This window comes from Ammospiza caudacuta, chromosome Z (genome assembly GCF_027887145.1).
Source record: "Ammospiza caudacuta isolate bAmmCau1 chromosome Z, bAmmCau1.pri, whole genome shotgun sequence".
NCBI classification, from domain to species: domain Eukaryota; kingdom Metazoa; phylum Chordata; class Aves; order Passeriformes; family Passerellidae; genus Ammospiza; species Ammospiza caudacuta.
In genome coordinates, this window is record NC_080632.1 from 75,911,812 (window position 1) to 75,935,004 (window position 23,193).

The following is a 23,193-nucleotide window of genomic DNA, read 5'->3' on the forward strand; positions in this document are numbered from 1 at the left end:
CAGTAATTACTGAGGTAAGTGAAACTTCTGGGAACTGTTATTTCAGATTGAATTTTAACTACTTGCTTTCTAAAAGGGAAGATATGAGGCATAAACAAGAATAAATATGGAATACTCAGTGGAGGACTGCCAGGGAAGGCAGAGAGTAAAGTGTTAATGCTAGGTTTTATGTCCCTTACATTTAGGTAACAAAACATTACATAACTCAAGTGATGGCTACTATTCTAATCTTTTTATCTGGGACAGGGCAATCTCCTTCCCTGAGGAGATATACTCAAAGGACATTTCAGGTCCAATTTTACTTTCCTTTTTGGAGAGAGAGAGGTGTTTACAGCCCTATCACTGGGAAAACAGAGCACAAGTCTTTAAGAGTAAAATATACTGCAATCCCTATGGTCATTGCTGTGAGACCATTGCCATTAGACCTGGCTCCTATGGTGTGACTGTGGGGGGCAGGAGGGGAGGAGAAAGGGAAGGGGAAGAGGAGGAAAATCTGATTGAATTCCACCCTGAGCTTTTCATTATACCTGAAATGACTACTTCTGTAAGCAGTTAAGTCCAGAGTGTGACCCACAGCAATCTCAAACTAAGCGTTGGACAGCGTTGGACTCAGAAACGAGTGGAAAAAAGCATATGAAAGGTCTCGTGGCTTTTTGCAAAAGATGCTTTCAAATAGGACAGATTCTGAATTCTCAAATGACAAAGAGAGAGAGTTTCTGTAGCCTTTTAAGCTGCAAAAAACAGAGGCTTTTCCTTCTGTGTTGCCAAGAGAGCGCAGGTTCCTAAAACCCTGTGGGACAACCTGTCACTGTTTAACGTGGAGCATCAGAAAGTGGGAAGCTTGAAAAGCTACCTGGGACTGGAACACACCCTCATTCTGACCTGTGATTGTTGCAGGACAACATCCTTTCTAGCTTGTTTCTTTTAAACACAGGGTAGCAGAAGGTGAGATGAGAGCAAGTTGCTGAAAGTCCTCCTGTCATTGAGCAGCACAGGAGAGTAGGGGTGGGGATTGCAGCATTTGCTGAGACAGATAAACAGAGGGGTTAATGTTAACAAGTGGCTAATAAGGTACAGCTGCCACATGGGCAGTGTCTCTTGCATCAGATTTTCATCGTGGCTGCTCAAACAAGACTGGAATTCAAGCCTGTAAACTGATGCAACAATGCTTCTGGAGCTGACAGCAAGGGATTAGTTACCTCTTTGATGGAAGGGAGTGAAAGAAAAACTCCAAAACATATAGTTTAGTATCTGAATTAGAATAGAAAGCAGAACCTCAAGAATAAATCAGTGCTGCAGAAAAATGTGTGAGATAGATGAAATTTGCTGTCAAAATGATAAACTGACCTTTTAAAAAAAAACCCTCCACAACTAGAAAGAGCTTGTATTTTACTAAGGATTCTGCTTGGGGAAAGGCTTAATGGGAAAAACATTAGGAATCCCTTCAGCACAGGGTGGGACATCTTGGAGCATGACAAGGCTTGGGTTTCTCAAGAAAAGTCCCTAAGTGTTTGTATTCTAATTTTTTTTTTATGTGAGCATTTTTTTATGCACAATCTCCTGAACATCTCTTTTGTATTGCAAATGGAACCCTGGGATCAAAGTATCTATCTTATCTTACATGGAATTATGAAAAATTTCTGGGCAGACACTGTTACACAACTGCTGAGCAGCAATTGACAGGGATCTCTCTCTTCCAGAAAAAACAGGGTACTCTGTGACCAAGCAGGCACTCATGGCTGGTTAGCCCTGTGATGGGCTCTTGAAGGAAGGCTGCAAGTGTGAAGTTGTGAATCAACTAAAATCTTATCTGAATATTCTTTGAATAGTTTTGACTGCCATAGAAACTGTTAGACATTTTGTGCTGTTCAGAAATGTAGCAAGTGTATTAGCTGCCTTATGAACGATTTACAAAATGCAAATTTTCCTGTGTTAATAATAATTCTTTTGAAGTAGTAACCATGAAGTAGTAATAATGAACTTTGTAGACTGATTGAATAGACTTACCTTTTCAAGTCTGTGGCATCAAGGCTTCAGATATGTAGAGGAGAGGAAAAAAATAAATACTTCACATGGACAGCAGGTCCATCTATTTGATCAGTACCCAGTTAAATATTTGCTTCATAATACAGCTCATTTTGTGTATATTTATTTGTATGAGCACATATGCCCCTGTGCACTTGTTGTACAACAAATATTCACTGTACAAGTTATCAAGTTTCATTCATGTTTGAAACAGGAACTACCTGATTTTAGGTAAAACATAATAAATAGATTGCTATTTAAAATTATTTTATTGAACAAATTAGAGAAAATCCCTGAAAGATATGAAATAAAATACACACATGTAAAACATGCTATTGAGATGGGCTGAGATAGTGGGGTTGTTTGAACATCAAGGAAGAAGACAGTGAAACAGCCACAGTCCATCCATGTAGAAAGACTATTATAAAATGTTGATCAATAATTTTCTCTCTTGTGAAAAAAAACAATATAAATCAGCACTTTTTGTTGCAGAGAGGGCTTGGAATGAACAGTAGGAGACACTTCTAACTGGAGTGTTACATTGGGTTAATTGTGAAGATTTTTACAGCCATGACAGTTTTTGAAAGCAGGTCAATCTGTCAAAGACAGTGTTGGTTGTGCTGATCTTGTCCAGACTGCACAGATCCCTCTGAAGCCCCATGGATGTGACACCAAGCCCAGGCTGTGCTTGGGAGAATGCAAGACTTGGCAAACCTCAGAAGGAAGTCGGAGGAGATGAGGTGAGATGAGGTGTGGGGGCTAAGTGAAGAAAGATAAAATGTAAACTCATGAGGTACAGATCAATCCAAACTTGAAAACTTGACACATCATTTTCTTCCTAAATACAAGTAATTTTCTTGGCAAGAATAATTTACTGGATCTCTCTTTTTTTTTTTTTTTTTTTTTTTTTTTAATATTCAACATAATATCTAGTCTTAAAGAAAACTGTTAACTGCATTGAAGAAGATTTGTTTGAACTGTGCACGAGTTTGAGACAGTTCTGAAGAGGAAAAGAGTGACATTGAAGGTGAGGGAGGTACTGGTAAAGTATCTCATTTGTAGCCAGTCTTAACAATTCTGTTACTGACTTTGAGATAAAAAGAATTCAAGTACTGATGCAATGCAATGAAATTCATTTAAGCAAAGTGCAAAGTCATTGCTCTTAGGGAGACATAACAAGGATTTCTGCTATATATTTGGAGATAATTAGTTGAAAATGTTTAAAGGATGACTTCATGTAGAGAGAATGAGATGCTAGTAAGACGGTAAATGAGATTTTGGGGTGTGTCAGTAAAGTATTTGGTAGCTATTAGAAAGAATAATGGTTAATTGTGCATCCCAAACTTCATCTGAAATACCATTTGCAGTTTTGGTCACCTATATGCAAGAAGGGTAAGGACTCAGAAGCACAATCAGGGGAGCAGAAATACATGGGAATAATCTGAAAAAGTTTGCTTAGTCCAGAAAAAGGCTGAAAGGAAAACCTGTAAGTCAACGAGGGAAATGAGAAGAGGTACTTATGTGCTAGAAAGCATACAGAACAGAAACAAATAATTATAAAAAATAGGATGTCAAAAAGGAAATTCCTAACCATTGGGTATTTTAATAAACAGCTTCCTGATTATAAAGGTGGAGGTAAAAAGTGAAATCCTAACTGCTTTTAAAACAGAGCTTGGCAAATTCATGACAGGAGATATATGGGTTGCTATCATGGTAGGAGGTCTGTCGCTTCCTTGACTTCCTGTCCTCCATTAATAAACAAAAATGTCTTTTGTTTTCCCATGCTGCTGTGGTAACTGGGATGAGGGCTGCCATCCCGGATCAGACCTCCAGGGTCCATCTCATTTGGTAATTTGATTTTCGCAAGATAAAGTTTCAGAGAAAGTACAAAACTTCTAAACACAACATGTAATCTAAAGTGCTCCTGGGGGATTTCTCTCCTACTCAGCAAAAGGAGAATGGTAGATGTCCTGAGAGAAAAGAATTTCTACCTCTTACAATAATTTACAAATGATTCTATCTGCTGTGAGTAAGAAAGTTCTTGATGTCTTTATACACTGGAATTTTATGAGCATGTATTCAGCAGAATCCATGGAAACTCCTGGATCCTGCTGAAATCTTCACCTCAATATAATCTGAAGTAACTAACTGCAATGTGTGAATTTTCAGCCTTTCATTCCATGGACTGCAACTTTGCTTCTTCATTAGAGGAGGACATAAATGACACACCTTTACACTTTATGGAGGTCTAGGCCTCTTCTTTAGCAGCACTCTAGTGAGGTCTACTTCTTCCTATCAGCTGGGAGACTTTCCATTCCTCCAGTACAATTTCTCTTCATAGAATCAAGGCATCACAGAATACCCTGAGTTAGAAGGGACCCATCAGGGTCACCAAGTCCAACTCCTGCCCCTGCACAGCACAGCCCAAGAGTCTCACCCTGTGCTGCGTGTCCTAGAACTCTGTCAGGCTGGTGCAGTGACCACTTCTCTGGGGAGCCTCTTCCAATGCCCAGGCACCCTCTGAAGAATGAACAGTAGGAGTTTCCTGATACCCAGCCTAAACCTCCCCTGACACAGCTTCAGGCCATTTCCTTGGGTTCTTCACTGGTCACCAAAAAGCAGAGATCAGTGCCTGCCCCTCCTCTTCCCTCGTGAGGGAGTTGTAGCTGCAGTGAGGTCTCCCCTCAGTCTCCTCCAGGCTGAACAGACCAAGAGACCTCAGCCACTCCTCACACCGCTTCTCCTCCAGACCCTTCACCACCCTCACTGCCCTCCTTTGGACACTCTCTAATGGTTTCACATCTTTCTTACTCTGTGGCACCCAAAGCTGCCCCAGCACCCGAGGTGAGGCCGCCCCAGCTCAGAGCAGAGCAGGACAATCCCCTCCCTTGCCCGGCTGGTGATGCTGTGCCTGATGGCCCCAGGGCAGGGCCGGCCCTCCTGGCTGCCAGGGCACTGCTGGCTCCTGTTCAGCTCCCCATTGACCAGGAGCCCCAGGTCCCTTTCCATGGCACTGCTCTCCAGCACCTCCTTCCCCAGTCTGTGTGTTCATGCAGGGCTGTCCTGGCCCAAGTGCAGAATCCAGAACTTGCTCTTGTTAAAATAAATGTGGTTGGTGATTGTCCATCTCTCTAATTTACCAGGTTTCTCTGCAGGGCCTCTCTGCCCTCAAGGGAGTTTTGTCTTTCTTGAAAGGCTTTTTTGCTCTTGCATAGTTTTTGAACTGATGTAGTGAAAGACAAACAGTGAGCAGTTTTTATTTAACCCTCTGGAGAAAACCTCCACAACTATTTTCTACTTTTATCCATCTTTTCAGAGTTTGGACTTTTTTGATGCTGCATTTCATACTGGTAGTTTTTTTTTTTTTTTTTGTTTTTTGTTTTTTTTTTTTTTAGAAAATTGTAGCTAAAAAAAGATATTAATTCCTTAAATCTGAATAATGAAAAGTGAAAATTAGGTTCATAAATTCTGAGCTGGATTTTCACACATCTCTTGTACTGAGTGCCATTTCCAAATGTAACACAATTAGTCAGGAAAATCTGTACTTTTACTACTTTTAAGAACAAGACAACTAGGTAGAAACCATTATTTTGCTGGTCATGTATCAGGGTTGTCCTTCCACAACACTCTTGTACACACGAGGAATGCCCATGTCAGGTAATTGTCTTAAAAATCAATTGACATCTCTACACTTCATTTAATTTTTTTGCTTCACTTGAAAAGTAAGCAGAATTCAGATTAAAAGACTGATACAATAATCTTCAGAGGAAAATGCTAGGAAAGGTCATAAGCCAGTAGATTTTTCTCATGACTGAGCACATACTATCCAAACAGGAAACTCGACGAAAAGCTGTCCGGAGCTGCTGACGATGTTTCAGTTTGGGACCACTAGGTGTCAGGCAGAAAGCAGGATTCACCCTGCCTGAACAGCGCTGATTTCATCCTGGCAAAGACTACAAATTCACCTAAGGAAGGGATGTGGAAACAAGCTCCCAGCTCTGGACTTGCTTTATCTGCAGGGCTCTGTGTCACATCTACTGCTCAAGCTTCCTTTGCACTTCTCAGTGTTGTGCAGCTTCTGGATAAAAGCACTCTGCTGAAAGCCGAGCCTCACTGGCTTAGTGAACTTAAAATCACAAAATCTCTAGCACGTGGGAGCCAACAAATTCTTGTTCTAGCTGCTTCTCACCTCGAATGATTTCATGACACAAGGATAGTTATCTACTGCCCAGTGTCTGAGAGGGACTTCCAGGAGCTCTCTTGCTTAACAGGCAATGTACCTGAATGTACAAAACCCATCAGTCTGAGCTCCAGAATAAGAGTCAGGAGAGAAAACTGAGTAAAGGAGGAGAGAGACAAAAAGGGAAAGAAATCAAATGAACTGAGCTTCTATCCTTTGTACTCTGCTATAAATCAGTGCTTTGTTCTGTGATATCAGCTGAAGGTATGTTTAATCTTGGCTTAAGTCAGGCCAAGGAATGATGTCTGCAAGACTGGATTATAACTATTTACAATCCCCACCTGCTCAGGGGAGGAAATCACAAGTCTCACATTCCCATACACTTGGCACATTGGTTATAACAGCAGCATCACATTATGTATGCCATTTCTACATATCTTAATGCTAGGTTTTCTAAGTAACCTGCTTTTAATCAAATGCTTTCAAAGACCTGCTAACCAAAGATGAAAATCCACAAAATGTTTGAACAAGAACATTAAAATTATAATTTCTGTTGGAAAGTAATAATAATAATTTAGTTTATTAAAAATAGTTTGTATTAATGACATTTTAAATAGAGCTTTTCAAGCAATTGGTTCTAACAGTACTTTCATTAAGAGATTAATTACTTCACCAGGTTTCTGTCTTTCTTTATCTATTTGCTTTCTCCAATCAAAGGAGTGGAATGAATCTGAAAAAACTCTGGCTTCTGGAGAGGTTTTTTTCCCATAGTCCCAGTAATTTCATGAGCTCTTTAAGAGAATTGCAAATTCTTTAAGAATATTGCATACAGTGGAGGAAGCATAAGAATAACAAAAGTAGTGCTTTGGGAAACTGCATGTAAATGAGCTGAAGTCCCCCTGCTCCAGACTTAGAACTCTGTCTGCATAAATGGACCACCTGGAAAACAGCAGAGTGTAAATTTACATCCTGCCTCACTGGATTTTCTGAAATTGATTAAGGAACTGCAAAGCAAGAGATGAGAAGATGTGACATTTTATTCAGCATCTCACCTGGTATTTCTTGCATAATGGTTCATACTGGCAGCTCTTGGGAATGGGTCTTGCTGCTCCAAGCCTAGAGGAGAGGTCTGTGCTTGGGGAAGTCATGTAAGTTCTGTAAAAGGTTTAACAAAGGAATTTTGGAACATGCTGCAAAGGAGGAGGATAGCAGATTTTACACACGAGCACACACAATATCACAAGTGGGAAGGCAGAAAATAGTTTTTCCTGAAACATATGAATCATCAATTTGCAGCTCCAGAATGACTACTTTATGCAAGATGCATAACTTTCAGGAATGTGTTGGTGAAGTGGAAAGTCACTGAAGGAATTACTGTGTCATAGAATACTTATTAGCAGATAACAGAATGAGCTGTGCTATGTTGCCCAAATTCTTGCTGTTGTTGGAGAGATGGAAAAAATGAACACATTAGAAATCTCCTGTAAGATCAGACCACTGTTGTGTTAAAACCAGAATTTTCTCACTGCATAGCAATGGAGACACTGTTTTGTGAAAGCATGTGAGCTGCCACTTCTCCGGGTGGCTTCACTACCTTTCAAAGTTGTTGTATTAAGGGTGCTGGGGCTTGTGTCCTTCCTTAGTACTACTCTTTTAGTACCTCTTTTAGGCCTGTTTCTGAGTGTATATAATCTCTTTTTGAACCTGTTGATGCTGTTGCCTCAGAGTTCCCTACCCACTTTGTAAAGCTGTACTCCTTAACCAGTTTAAATTCTACTTTAAAGTACTTGCCCAGTTCCCCCTATGACTGGTGTTGTTTGATATGGTGATTAACAGTTCTACCTTTACTTTATCTGTTTCCTTCTTGTTTTTGTTTTACTTCATCATACAGCTTCTGCAGTTAAAAACTTTTTTGTATCTCCCAGATTTTTGCATCATCTCTTGTGAATGTTTTACTTTGTATTCATGTCTGTGAAGCTCTCTTAATTTCTCTACATCCTCCTCAAAACATCCTAAGGGATTTGAGGTGTGTCTGCACCAAGGACCTTACCTAGAAGAAAAATTATGTCCTCTTTTCTCCTTGTTCTGAGTACCTTGGTTGGTGATTCCCAGCATTTTGCTGCTTTATTTTGGCTGTTCATTGATTCCAGCAAACAGCAGCAACTCTGAGATTCTAATTTTAATTTTGAGTTCAGCGTTGTGTAGTTGCCATTTAGAATTCTTTTTTTTCCCATAAGGGCACAATTTTGTATTTTTTCTTATGGGAAGATGACCTGAAAAACTTTCACCCATTCAGATTTGTGGGCCACTTCTGGAATTTGATGCCGTTTTCAAGGAACACAACTGCTTTAGGGAAGCAAGATGTTATTTTATCACTTACAGAGATTGGCACTGCAAATTTCTTGTCCAAGGAATTGACAAAACTGTTCAATAAAATTAGTCCCCAAACATTTTTTGTGTGGACTCACTTTAAATGCTTCTTACTGAGAAGTGTTAGTTAAATGCCACCACTTGTTTCTCATCTTATAACAGGGTTTAAATTAATAAAGGACCTATCTTTCAGTTCATGGCAACTTATTTTCTCTACTAGCCTTTGGTGTAGCACATTATCTGTAGCTTCCTGAAAATTGAGATACTTGCATCCACTGGTGCAGCTAGTTTCCCCCCTAGCGCACCCAAAGAAGTCCAGGAGGTCCCTGAGACAGATTTCCCTGACACAGATTTTCTCTCTGCTGGAATCCTATCAGTTGCTTAGCAATATTTTCCTGTTTGCTCATGTTCTGAGTGGGTTTGTGTTAATATCTTACCATGGCAGGGAGTCGGAGTTGGTGCTCTTGTTCCCAATATCTCCCCTGCACCCTTTTAACCTTTCAATTCTCCCTCTCTTGTGTTCACAGCTGAGCTTATATTTGGGGAATGCTTTACCCACCAGACTAAAGTACACTGTGGAAAGTAATGAATTGAAAGGAAAGAGGGAGCAAATGAAGCTTGACTGCAGTTTATTGGTGATGGCTCTGAAACAGAAGAGCTGCTTTGTGCTGGCAGTGAACAAAGTCCAGCCCATGTTCTTGGAATTATATTTGCAATTTTAAAATACTTATTTGTATTTTTAGCAGACAGTGCACTTTTTGATAATTGTTTCATAGTAGTTTGATAAATGCTGAACTGTGAAAGATCTGTTGCCTTTACTAAGATAGTAATTGCAAGGAAGATCAATATTTTATGGACTAACTTTGGAAGGATGTAACTTTAGTAGGATTCAGTATTACTGATACCTAATTTTCAAACTCATGACCTGAGTCCTTTTGAGTCTGTCTTAAAAATAGTGATTTTGAACTCTTTTTCTTTGTGCTCTGGTTCTTTGTGTCATGGGATGTTTTTAGATGGTGCTAAGTGCTGGAAATGAATCTGAAGACAGTGTAGGCTAAATTCTGCCAATTCTGTCTCCAGGAGTTTGCAATACACTGCTAGCACTGCAAGTATTGGCCATGCTGCTGGTTTGTAAGGGAACAGCTTAGGCCCCAGCCAGATGCCACATAGCATTTGCTTCACAGAATCACAGAAGGGTTGGAAACCTCTGTGGCCATCGAGTCTGACCCTTAAACCAGCACTGCCAAGTCCATGGCTAAACCATATCCCCAAGTGCCACATTCACACTGCTCTAAAATAACTCACGAATGGTGACTGCATCACTTTCCTGGAAGCCCATTCTAATGCTTTACCCTTTCCATGAATAAATTTTCCCTTATATCTGATCTAAACCTCCCCTAGTGCAACTCGAGGTCATTTAATCTCATTCTGTCCCTTGTTGCCCAGGAGAAGAGACCAACCCCTCCCCTTCCACAAGCTCCTTTCAGTTGTAGAGGATGATAAGAGCAGCCTGAGCCTCCTTTTCTCCAGGCTAAACACCCCCAGCTCCCTCAGCTGCTCCTCACCCTTTTGACATGAATTGTATCTAAGGACACTCAACACGCTTCAACAGGGACGTGATTTGGCAGGTACAGGTTCCAAGTGTGCAAATCTACCATTTTCATAAAACCTTGGAGTACATCAGATTACAAGAGAGAGCCCTTCAAAGAGAAACAGCTGAGACTGGAAGGCAGATTAGCACTCTGTGAAATCTGCTGTGCTGGCAGAATAGTCCATACACGCGAGGGAATGTTTTGGGAACTTCGGCACACATTTTCCCCAAGACACTTTCGTCTTGCCTGAGGGATGCTCAAAGAAAGCAGAGACAATGAACACAAAAACCAAAGAATCAGTGTGAGAATGACAGTGTTACACTAAACCTCTCAGAGGCTGTGTCAGAGGACAAGATGATCGAGTATATCCTTTATGTAAGTAAGCATAATAATAGTAGTAATAATAGCAACAATAACAAAATTCTGCAACTGAACAAATGTTGAATGCAGCACTCAATACATTAAGTGCTGCGCTCCAGTGTTCATCAGAGCATTTAGCTTAACTTTTTTACTTGGACGCAGAATGTGCCTGGTAAGAAACATTTGCCACACGATGGCAGCATAATCCAGCGAGACAGAAAATTTGGCTGTCCTTGCTGGGAAACTGCGGGTTTTGGGCTCTGATTGTTACAGAGCCACAGAACATCTCAAAATGAAGCGCTGGCAGGCGCTGAATAGCTCCTTTGCGCTGTGCAGCCTAAGTGGCACAGTGGGTTAGTACTGTCGGCTTTTTCTTCTGGAGACTCGGGCTTATATCCCGGCCGAGCCTGCGAATGAAGGCAAGCTGGGTGGTCCCATCCCAGTCCCCGTTTGTGCCTATCACAAAACCACCGAGCAATTTGGCATGGCCAGGGGCTGCTGCCTGGGAGAGGAGCGGGGTTGGAACAGGAGAGGGACTGCAGGTTACGAGCAAGGTGAACTGCAAGACCTGTGAGGGGAAGAATGACAGTCACCTTCTGCCAAAATTACTACTGTTATTCTGAATATATTTGCTTGAAATCCAACTCAGACCATTATTTTATCCTTCTCTCTTTGCTACTCATGGTCTTTTTGCCAGTGGAAGGAGCCAGGGAGCACTACATGATTTGGCCTGTTTTTAGGTATAATTATGAAGAACTAATTAATCTAATTTCTGTTTTGAAGAGAGGGTAGAGTTAATTCTTACATTCACCCAAGTAACTAGAGCACAGGAGATGGAAGTGCAGGGATACTACACAAACCTCCAGGGTCCGGATGATCCCTGAGATTTGGCCCAGGTGTCTGTGTCAGCCCCATTGCACAGGCTCTCCACAATCTCAGTTCCCTGAGAATCCCTGCTGCCAGGGCAATGCTGTTCCCATGTTTCATTGGTCAGGAACCAAAACTCAGAAAGGCTGAGTCATGTTGAAAACTGAGAATACTCCTGAGACCCGAATCTGGGTATGTGGGGACCTGTTGTGGGGGACCTCTTGATGGAGAAGCTGTGAAAACAATGAGTAAAGCCATGAGACCAAGTGGGACAGATGGAAAGAGGAATGTGGTACTGTAGAAAATGGGAAACTGATTCAGATTTTGAAAAAGAAATGATGCAGAAAATGAACACAAGTTTAGGAGCCAGAGAAATAGTAACAATAGTGGGCAAATATCAGTAGAGAGTTCATTTTTTATCATTTTAATCAAGTATCAAAGCTCTAAAAAAAGCTAATAGTACAATGAAGAATAAACTCTAAGTAATCGGGAATACCAGAAAAATGTGCAATGTCTGGAGAAAGGAAGTTGTAAAGAACAAAGAGAAAGCATGAATATAAAAATATACTGCTGAAAAATGCAGTTTTTGAGGCAAGTGCTTGTGAAGCTGTGCCAACTTCTATAAATAAAATTGGCTTTAAAGTGAGGAGATATTATAGAAAAGTTGGACCATTTCATTCTGACATTTTCCCAACAAAATGATTCAACATTCTATTTCCAAGTTCAGTTCATTTTACAGCTGAGTTTGTTTTAATTTGAAATAGAGTAAAAGCAATCTAAAAGTGAGATAGGTTTTTTTTTAAGCGACAAAAAGTTGTTTCAATGATTCCCTGGAAGAATTATTCTCCCCAGTTTTTCAGTTCAATCACTGAAGTGAAAAATCAATTATTTGTGCAGCCCTAGTTGTGTAATGAGGCATGTTCAAGAGAAACTTTGGTTGGAGATGCGGGTACTCCTGTCTTAACATTTTGGAATTTTAGACATGTCTGTCTGTGTGTCTCAGAGACACCTGAGGAGCTGGGTGGGGGAAGGGGGAAAGGAAAGGGCTCATCATGAAGGATTATATCCCCTGACTACTGCTCTCTGTTATCTGTAGAAATCTTGTTGCCTCGCTGATGCTGCAAGCCTGAGTTTCCAGTTTTGCATGGACATGTGGAAATCTTCTTCCACCTTATCCTTCCAGGATAAGCCAATCCCTTTAGAAAGAGGGAAATCCAGGCAGGTAGTGATCTCTCAGTCCACCTTAGAATTCTTGTCATGTCCTGGGGAATGGCTGATCACACCAGAACCAAGCTGGTCATGCACTGATATCCCAACCAGGACACTGTTGATCACATGAGAAGCAAGATACACTCTTCAGTACCACTTCTGTTGTAACTTTATTAAAACAAGCAAGGGTTAGCTGAAAAAAAAATGCCTTAAATTTCTGGTCTGTTGTGCCTGCACTGGAACACAAATGTCACTTGTGCGAGTTCAGTCCTTCAGAAGAAACACTCTCCTGTGCCAGGAGTTCATTTTCCACATGCATAATCACTTTGCTTTTCACTGGCCACACACCGTTACAGAGACACGAATTCTTGCCCGAGAATGGCAATGCTGGTTTGTCCCGCAACTTCTAAATGAAAATACTGCTGAAAAGTTATGGAACAGCAGAGATCTCGCTTCGGCAGGAGGGCACGGCAGAGTAAGCAAGGCCACCGTGCCACTAACATCTCCAAGTGAGAGGCTGGAGCACGGCCAGAGAAGGGCGGTGGAGCTGGGGAAGGGTCTGGAGGTCAGGTGGTGTGAAGGGTGTCTGAGGGAGCTGGGGGTGCTTATTCAGAGGACAGGAGGCTCAAGGGGAATCTTGTCACTCTCTGCAGCTCCCTGAAAGGTGAGTGCAGCCAGACAGGGTTTTGCTCTCCTCCCAAGTGGTAAGTGACAGAATGAGAGGAAATGGCTTCAAGCTGAGCCAGGGGAGGTTCAGGTTGGGCATCAGGAAATATTTATTTCTTCACAGAAGGGGTTGTCAGGTATTGGAACTCGCTGCCCGGGGAGATGTTGGAGTCATCATCCCTGGAGGTGCTCAGGAAAAGGATGGACATGGCACTCCATGGTCTAGTTGACAAAATATTGATCAAAGACTAGACTCAGTGGTCTTGGAGGTATTTTCCAACCTAAATGATTCTGTGATACACTAGCCCTCTTTCTTTACACTCTTTCCATCATGACAGTAGTTCCAGAGACACAAAGATACCTACCTGGATCCGGTGAATGAAAATGCATGTAACTAGAAATAAAATTGTTTAAAATTATGTTTCATGTGCCCTGTAACACCATGCCTTCTCTGAACCTTTTTCATCTCCAATTTTTTTCACAAAATTTGTTTACACTTAAAGCACCACAGATGTACTGGTAGAGGTCAGTTTGGTGTTTTGCTGAAGTATGCTCAGGAAGGCAGGACTTCTCCCTGCTGTCTCCATTTGCTCCAAGCAACACAACTTCCCAGATGCAAGTGGTTCAGCCTGTATCTTCTATACCTTTTCAGTGCCTCTCATGAGATATTCCCTTTCATTAGATGATAACTGCTAGCTGAAGGTTTTGCCAAATAAACCCAGTATCATAAACAACTTTCATGGGCATAATAGTGAATTGGCTATGAAGGCTGTAATGTTACAAAGCTGAATTTGGGGTTGGATCATCTAATTATGCTTTTTTTGTTGTTATTGTTGACTTTGTGTGTTTTTTAGTTTTCTGGGTTTTTTAGATTATTCAGACATTAATACACATTTATAAACTTGAATTTGAATGAACTTTGGCGGGGTAAACACTGGTTCCTTTAATTCTTAATGTTTCTGCCTCCCACCATTTACTTCTTTATTTTTGATCATGAAACTGAGTAAGTATTTGTAGCGAAGAAGCCCTGTTCAAAGCCCTGCTGTACAAAATGGCCTGTAATTCCTGAAATCCCATACTATGAGTTCCTCATCTCTGGGATTGTGCAAAGCTTGTGTTACAGAGCCTTTGAAAGAAGTCTAAATCACAATAAAAGCAGTAATGTAAAACTATTTTTATTGAAAATACATCTACAAAGTAATGTTTCTCAATCCACTCTGGGTGCATACCAATGCAGAACCAGTGAGGGATGGGGAAGGGAATCTTTCTATAATACCTGATTTCCATAAGAAACAAAGTTAGTATAAAAAAGATCACATTCTTTGTGACACAATTCATTTTTCTCAGCTGATGTCATAGAAAGACAGCCTTTTACATTGTCTTTGCAATGTATTTCCAAACAAAATCTTAACAAAAATTTAAAATGTTATGCCATAAATTCTACAGTTAATGTTTATACACACATTCTGAATACAGTATCTATATAAAAATATCTCTAATTATATATCAGAAAATGCCTGTCTGTATCCTAGATTTGCATTCTGTTAGCAAAAAAACCAAAACAAAACCAAAAATGAAAAAAACCCATATTTTCTTTCGGTCATTCATTTAGAGATTCATTTAGAGCTTTCTTGGTTTGATGCTCAGTAACCTATATTAAACCCTGCTCACTTCATTCACTTGAGAGTTCTTGCTCATATTTTCTGAATTACTCAGCTGGAGAAGATTGACAGGAATTTTCAGTCCCAAAAAACCAGTCTTGCCAGGGAAAAGGTTTGTCTTTGACCAGCATGCTAACATTTCCACTACAGTTACTTGTACACCTTTTTGATGGACTTTAAGTGACAAATGCAACATATTGAATGTTTTTTGAATGGGACAATGCAAAGGGATCCTTCATTTCTGTCATCAGAATTATTTTGGCAAGGGGGCAAATAAGGAAGAAAGCTGAATATTTCCACAAAACAGATAATTGAAAATTATTGTGCCTGTCCATTTATTATTTTTCTTGCTCTCAGCTGCATCTTCATTATAAAGCTTTCTGGTCTAACCTCTCTAATAACGCAAGGCAAAAGGGAAAAAGTACATCATTTGTATTTCTAGAAAAGGACTTCTTCAGGGAATAATCTTCAGCAAAAGAGCCACTGTATTACAAGTGCATTGTTTTCTTTTTTTCATTCTTTCCTTATCTATTCCCTGAAATTTACCTACAATATTTCATTTAAAAAATCCTTTCTCATTAAAATTTCAACATATATTATAGTATTTTTTATTATTTTTCAATTTGCATATATTTTCCTAATAAAATACGAAAACATCCATTAATTTTATTTTCTAAAGGCTTTTTTCTTCTTTTTCAGGTGCTACTGGTAAACTTTCTAGGAATTAAAAATTCACATTAAGACAGGGAGCCTTCTCCAGATGGCAAAATGTAAATCCAGTTCGTACTTCTATAATTTATTAGTGGATCATGAATTTGGGAGGTTTCCAACCAGAAAACCTCTGCTGGTCTCAGGGATTCAGATTCAGAATGCAGCCCATTTAGGAGCTGAACATCTCACCCTCTGCACCTTCTGTGGAAGGCTGGCATTGCCTTCTTATAATTGCTTATTAAGTAGCTCATTAGTGCATCCAGAGCGTGCAAATTTTTTCATCCAGAGATGAAGACACATTTTCTGTCCCAGACCAGGGCCTTGCTCCTACAAACACACACACAGATTGTTTAACTGGGTTGTGATGTTGAAATTAAGGGAGCAAATCCAGATTGGAAGCACATACATGCATATGTAAATGCTTGTGAGTCAGTGGGGGGCCAACTAGGCTATATTTTTATAAAGATAAGCTGAATCTAATTCAAAAAACTGTCTAGATAAAATAACTTCCTCAGAAATATTTCATCTCAGCTGGTAAAAGTGCTGATTTGGGGGTATTTTCTTTTCTTTATTTATATATCTTCCCCCTTTTTATCCCCTCAATTAATCTCCTGCTTTTTATTTTCCTGCTAGTATTTGAACAATAATATAACACTAGAGAAAAACAAAATCAGATAAAATAGCAAAAGTCCTGTTAATTTACTTAGCTGGATGCAGTTATCAAGTTAGAAGGGTTGATTGTGTGTTTATAGATGTTAGGAATTTTGCAACAGGTATTTAAAAAAATAAAACCATTTTCAGGTTCTGTTATCTTTTTTTACTTTCCAGTTCATAAAAAAAAAAGGAAAAAAAAAGATTCACAGGACTGAGTAACATATACACAATCTCTTTTTTTATCCCCAGTTAGCATATGTCTAGCAGGACCAGTGTTGTTGCCTGTTAATTTTTTTTTAAGTGGGAAGCCAACATGTACCATGATCGCTGCTAGTTTGGAATATATTTTCATTAATTCTTTCCAGTGCGAGCATAAAGGGAGAAATCAAGGAATAGATGAAGTTGGTGAATTCAAGATATAAATCGCCGGAAAAAGTGTGTGTTTTCCCACACTTGCAGTGTTGAACTCACGCTTTCTCTAGCCTACATCTTGGTTTCACTATCTATTGGCTTCTCGTTCTCGTTTTCTTGCGAGATCAGTTGGTATGGTTTCTTCATCTCATTCTCCTCTATCACGGAATTGCCCATCTCAGCATCCCTGCTCTTCAGCTCATGCCGTGATAAATGCTCAACAATTCCTGCTCCAATGGAGTCTCCCAAGACGTTGGTGGTGGTACGAAGGCGATCCCTAGGGAAAAGGCAGTGAGTGACTCCATCCCTTGCTCAGGGAAGCAAGCAGACTAGGTGCCAAAATGGCCCTCAAATAGGTACCAGGTGAGTCACCTGTTTTGTATACACTCACTTATCTGAACTCTTAATGCCATGATTTCTTCTACAGACATTAACAAATACAGCAGGATGTGGAGTCACAAAATGTGCTAATGCTCTTAGTAACCTCACAGCAAGAAATGGTCGTGTGATGAGGATGGCAAAGGGAGCATATGGCTTCTTGGAGCCAGCATTTTGATACTCTTGGGTATCAAGAGTTTGGCTTTATATCCTCTAAACGTGTAAGCTAGCAAGAATTTACCTTGTTAATCTTTACCTTGTTTTGCCTTTACCTTGTTTTACCTTTACATTGATTGTCTCCTGACCATAAAATATGATATGTAATTTAGGGTGGAACTGTGCAGGAATGACTCAAATTAAACCACAAAAACTCATCCCTCTCAGAGGGCTCTGCCCAGCAGTTGCAGAGGGCAGCTTGACAAGGAGTGACTGGCAGTGTCAGTAGGAAAGCACCCACCTACCTACATCAGGTGGTTGGATAACCACTTGAAGGCATTATGTTCTGATAACAACACAAGGCAACCTATTTCAGAGATCACTTGAGAAGATTGAAGGGTAAAAGCCCCCAGAAAGGCTAAATAACACATGTTAGATGAAATAGAGGTTGGAAAAAGACTTTCTTTCATTTATTTCCTGGACCTAGGTATATATTTTTAAAGGTGCCTGTCATCTTCTACAGATAGACGAATGGAAAAACTGAGGGGCAATACTTTGTGCTGTTAGTTACACAATTATTTTTAATTTCTGCTTTCATGGGGTAGACAGATGAACCTTTCCTAGATTAGATAGTCAGCAAGGCTGCAATGAATTGGTTGGATCTGATTCAGATCTGGGTCTGATTTAGTGAAAAGTTTTCATTGTCATTCTACAAAAAAGAAAAGAATAAAGCAATTCTTTGCTTTTTTAATAACAGTGTGTCTGAAAGTTTTCTTAGTATCTGAACAATACAGGTTTCTATGTAAAATTTGCATGCAAAAGGAACCATAATTAAGCAAAACCCCTCACCATCTGCTCTAAGAAAATAACTTACTAGCAAGAAATAGTGATTCTTTTTAACACTTGTTTCCAACTGCCTTCCAGAGCAAAACAGTGCAGTATAGCCTCAATGTGCCTGGCTATTTCACTTCTGAATGTGGTCTAAGCCTCTAACAATAAAAAATACTTACAAGAACCAGTCCACTGCGATGATAAGAGTGATATCATCTGTAGGCAAACCCACTGATGTGAGAACAATGACCATGGTGACCAGTCCAGCTTGAGGAATGCCTGCAGCCCCAATACTGGCAGCTGTAGCAGTGATGCTGTGCAAAGAGATGGCAAGAACAGTTAACTGATTTCTGCAATTAAACTGTAATAAAAGCTCTCCTTATCATCTGTCAAACTTTAAAATCAGACATAAAGCAAGAAGGCATTTACTCAGTATTAAAAAAAAAGATGATCCTAGACCCTTATCTGAACACCCTGTAGCTGCAGGGGACTATAACCCTTGATCCAAAGTGTTTCACTAAACCTCTATCCAGAAACCTTGAAACATAATTTTGTTAGTGATAAATTCCCAACTAGATGCCAAGGGCCACAAAAACCATTATAGTTACATGTCCCCACCCACTGAAAAAAACTCTCTCTCAAACATGTTAAAAGAAAAGCTGAGGAGGTATTTTGTCTTGGCAGATCTAACACACAAACTTTTGCTCTCTGTCCATCTCAGTATAACTTCATGCCAGGTGAAGTCTCTGTCCTCCAGCAGCTGCTGTTCTGGCATCAGAAAACAGAAAGCTGCCAGAAAGTCAGTCAGTCATACAGTCCAGTGACTTCACAGAAATATCCTTGTTCACACCTAGTATAGGGGGAATTTGTTTCCTCAGGTGGTTTGCCAAGGAGCAGCTCCAGTATTAATGAAAGTGAAACAATTTCCTTGGAGGGTGAAGGCAGATTTTGCCTTAGGTTAATGAATATTGAAATAAACTGGTGGGTTTTATGGAGCACTATATCTGAACTTTCAGTGCTCCTATGTGATAGATATGTGTCTTTTCCCCGCAGTGCCCTTTGCTGACATTCCCTTCTTCCACACAAATACACATCACCCCTTTTCCCTGAATTGTGATAAACAAAATGAAATTAAGCAGATCGGTTATTATTGAATGCTATTAGTAATGGGTTGTTTGCTGCTATATTTCCAACAAGAGGGGTTGTGTGCTTGAAAACATAACCTGTGTTCACCATTTCCATCAGCCAATGTAATAAAATTGTGTAACTGTTCCTTACACAGGAACGTGATGGTCTTCTGAAACCAGGGAAGCACTTCCTCCTCTAGCAATAACACTGTGATGGCTTTATGCTTCAGCTTTGTACATGCATTATAAACTACCTGGTACTCATTATAAGTCTGTAGGTCCCAAGAGCGGCATGAGTTCTTAAGAAAGAAAAATTTGAAACTAATTAAATTTTGTACTTGTTTGTCTTTATTAAAGTAGTAAGGGGTGCATCATGTTATAGTTTTGCTAAAAGTTTATCTAAATGAGAGTATATGGTGGGAGTCCTTCTGTGTGAAGAAGATGTAAATTACTGATAATATGATACTGCAGCAGTCCTTGATTTTATTTCTAATGCTTTTGTTTAATCCCACTTAAACCAGGAAGGGGTCGTCACAAAGGTGCTTTTTTTAAATGTAGGTAACAGTGATTTCCATACCTGATTGTGATAATCTGCCCAAAGTTCAGATCAAAGTTGTTGACCTGTGCAATGAAAATTGCAGCCAAAGCCTCATATAAAGCAGTTCCATCCATATTAATTGTAGCACCAACCGGGAGTACAAATCTTGTAACTCGTTTGTCCACTCCATTTATTTCTTCTAGACACTTAAATGTAACAGGTAGTGTTGCAGAACTGAAACAAAAAAAAAAAAGATAATATATATTATAAATTCTGCAAAGACGGAAAGAGAAGAATGTCACATTATAATCATGAGACGATTCTGTTGTAATTCTTATGTGAGCCACCAGAATAGGGTTTGTTTTTTTAAGCAAATACTGAATTTAAACATTTCTAATGGTGAAGGTTCTCCTAATGCTCTTGGAAACTTTTCCCAGCTGTTAATTACTGCTACTTTCTATGTAATCCCTAATCTAAATGTGTCTAAGTTTAGTGTTTCGTCACAAGGTTCTTCTGCCAGGCACAGGGATCTATCTAAAATTCCTGCTTTTCAGTTTTAAGTCATGGAGCTGTGATTGAATCATCCCTAAGCATTATTTTCTTGAAGGTATACCAGTTGGACTATTCAAATCTCCAGGAACAAGCTTGTTTTCTCTTCTTTTTTGTGGGCTCTCCTGCAAAGGGCATTTTGATTGATGGTTACATTATTTTCCCATCTATGGGCTAACACCAGTAGGCAGCTAAGCACTGCACAGCCACTCATTTGCCTCCACACCTTGATAGGACAGGCAAAACAGAAAGGAGCAGTAAGAACAAGAAAATGGAGGCATTGAGAATAAAAATGTTTAGTAAGTGTGGGTGAAGTTTGAAAGAAGAGCAGAAGAAAATAAAACAATATAAGTGATACTTAGAACCACTCCCACAGATGGACCAGCGGCCAGCAAGTTCTGGAGTAATGTGTGGCCAGCCTTCCTAAAATCATTTTTCCCCTTTCATTGCTGACTATGATGTATGTACATGGAATATCTATTTACTTACTTTGGTTCATCTGTCTGGCCATGTGCCCTCCCAACCCACTGTGAACGCCTCAACTCAACTGTGGGGGCAGAATGAGACTGTGCAAATACTTAGCAACACCTAAAATGTCAACATGTGATCATTGTTGTTTTGGCTAAAAATACAAAACATGGCAATATATGAGTAGCTATGAAGAAAGTTAACTGCATGTCTTGCATGTCTTCATCTGACCACGCCAAAGTAAAGAGGTTTTCCAAGACACAGCAATTCAGCTTACTTGATCCTAGTGAAACCTTCATTGCTAAATACTTAGCAGACTTTCAAGTCTTTGAAAACTCTATCAATATTGACAAAATACTGACAAAAAATAAAGAGGGGTTGTGGAAAATTGTGTTAAAAATATTTTTGCTTACAGTCATCTTACAGTTGAATTCTAAATGGTTTTTTAATCCACTTGCAGTATAGTATGCTGTCTTGCATCAGCCTAGGTTTTTACTTCAAAACAATCTCAAACACCAAGGACTTAAATTTAGCATCACAGAATATCTGACTGAAACCCCCTGCCTTTAAGGCACATTTTTAAAATCTAACAAAATTGCTGATGTTTTATGAAAGGTCAAATGGTATCAAAATGTACACTTTATTGTAATGTTCCTTTCTGCCATAGATGCAAACAGTTTTTAAAATTCACATGACATAACTCTGACCACCTGCAAGAACAAAAGTGGCATTTCTGTTGTAGGTTCTGTATCCACAATTGGCTATCAGGATTTTGGGCACAAAATGTCAGCTGCCAATAGGAATCCCCTCAGGACTTTTCTGCTTGCTGCTCCATTTTGCCATACATATTCTTTGCCAGCTCTGTCCTTAATTATCAAGCCATTACAAACTACTTAGAATATCAAACATTAAACAAAATTGTTTCTTAAACCAGTAATACTAAAATAAAGATATGGCTTTAAAACATTTTGTTATACCTGGAAGATGTTCCCAAAGCTGTGACTAATGCCTGGATCAAGCCTCCAATAAATACCCACGGGTTCTTCCGAGTGATCACGAAGTAGAGAAGAGGTAGGACAATGACAGCATGAATTAGCAAGCCAATGATAACTGTTACAGTGTACATGGCAAGCTGACCACCAATCACACCCATATCTTCCATCTCAACAATTTTCCCAGCAATCAAGAAGAGAATTCCAAGTGGAGCATACCTGCAAAAATCAAATCAAAACAGCATTACAAAACAAAGTAGAAATTCAGTAGAAACCAACCTGTCCTGTTTGGATTTATATGCAAAAATGCAGAATTTCACTGTTAGGATGCTCCTATTCAGGAGCAGTTAAAAAATTTAACTCTTCAACTCTTAACAATTCAACCTGGATTGAACCACAGCAGTGAGTGTTTTTGGTGGGGTTCAGTGGATTCAACATCTGGTGAGGATTTCAATGGATTCAACATCTGGTGAGCCTTTTGGACAGGTAGGGAAATGAATTCTCCTTGGAATTCAAGTGTAACATAAAAGCTAGTTTAGCCAATCCTGTTGTAATTCTGCCTGTGTGAATGAAGGCTCAACTGATATATGTGTGTACTGTATCAAACACCCAGCTCTATTCCAGTGTTGTTTCTCACAGGGAAAGGTAGTTTCCATGGGGAAGGAACCCATACAGAAGTCTGATAACTTCTGAAGATTTCAAGTTGCTTCTGATGCCTAAGATTTTTACCCTTTTGTATTTTTCACATAATTGCAGCTTTGTAGCTTTGGCTATAGCTTCTAACTTTTTTCCTACCTTTCTTCCCTACACTTAGGAACAATAAGCTAACCTTATAAATGCATTCCTAAATACTGTTTAGTTTTATTCCAAGAGAAGCACATGGGTGTTTGGTTTTCCAACCAGAATCTGGACCAGATCAAAAGTGGGGCAAAAGAAACCTCTAGACTGTTTCCAGTGAGGCAGGACCCCAGGAATAATTACCTAACCAAATAATCTTTTAATTGGACAGTGTATGATAAGTATAATAACAGACTGACCATTCTAAAATGGTAGAATTAATATACCATGTGCAACTTTTGACATATGGTGTACCTGAAAGGTTTCAACTAAAGATTTGCATTTATATTCACTCTAATGTTTTTGTGACGGTCTGTTCTATTTTCCAGGCATCAATTCTGGCTATGTTACATTTCATCCAATGGGATGATGTATTCATCACCATGAAGAAATCCGTATGTCAAAGGTTGGCTGCACAGGTGGGATGAACTGCTTTAGCCTGCCAGGAAGCACAGCTAGAGGTGCAGAAAGAGCTGGTGCTGAGCATTAAACTCAAACATAATTCTGTTGCAGCAGTAATTTAGGTACAGCCCTACTCCTAAATGTCCCCTTGCCTTCTCACAGTAAGATACCATGGAATAGAATTTATCCATGTATCTCAACTGCCCTTT

The 23,193-nt window shown here is 39.6% G+C and overlaps 1 protein-coding gene across 1 annotated transcript in view; it reads right to left on the bottom strand.

Moving 5' to 3' along the window:
• Positions 1-14,480: 14,480 nt before the first annotated feature.
• SLC1A3 (solute carrier family 1 member 3) overlaps positions 14,481-23,193 on the bottom strand; it is a 65,997-nt gene continuing 57,284 nt past the window's right edge. The window contains exons 7-10 of the mRNA XM_058823268.1: positions 21,731-21,964; positions 19,776-19,970; positions 18,251-18,385; positions 14,481-16,983 (exon numbers count right to left, since the gene is read on the bottom strand). Of these exons, the coding sequence (XP_058679251.1) occupies positions 16,779-16,983; positions 18,251-18,385; positions 19,776-19,970; positions 21,731-21,964 (769 nt within the window). The 3' untranslated portion in view covers positions 14,481-16,778. The remainder of the gene's footprint in view (positions 16,984-18,250; positions 18,386-19,775; positions 19,971-21,730; positions 21,965-23,193) is intronic.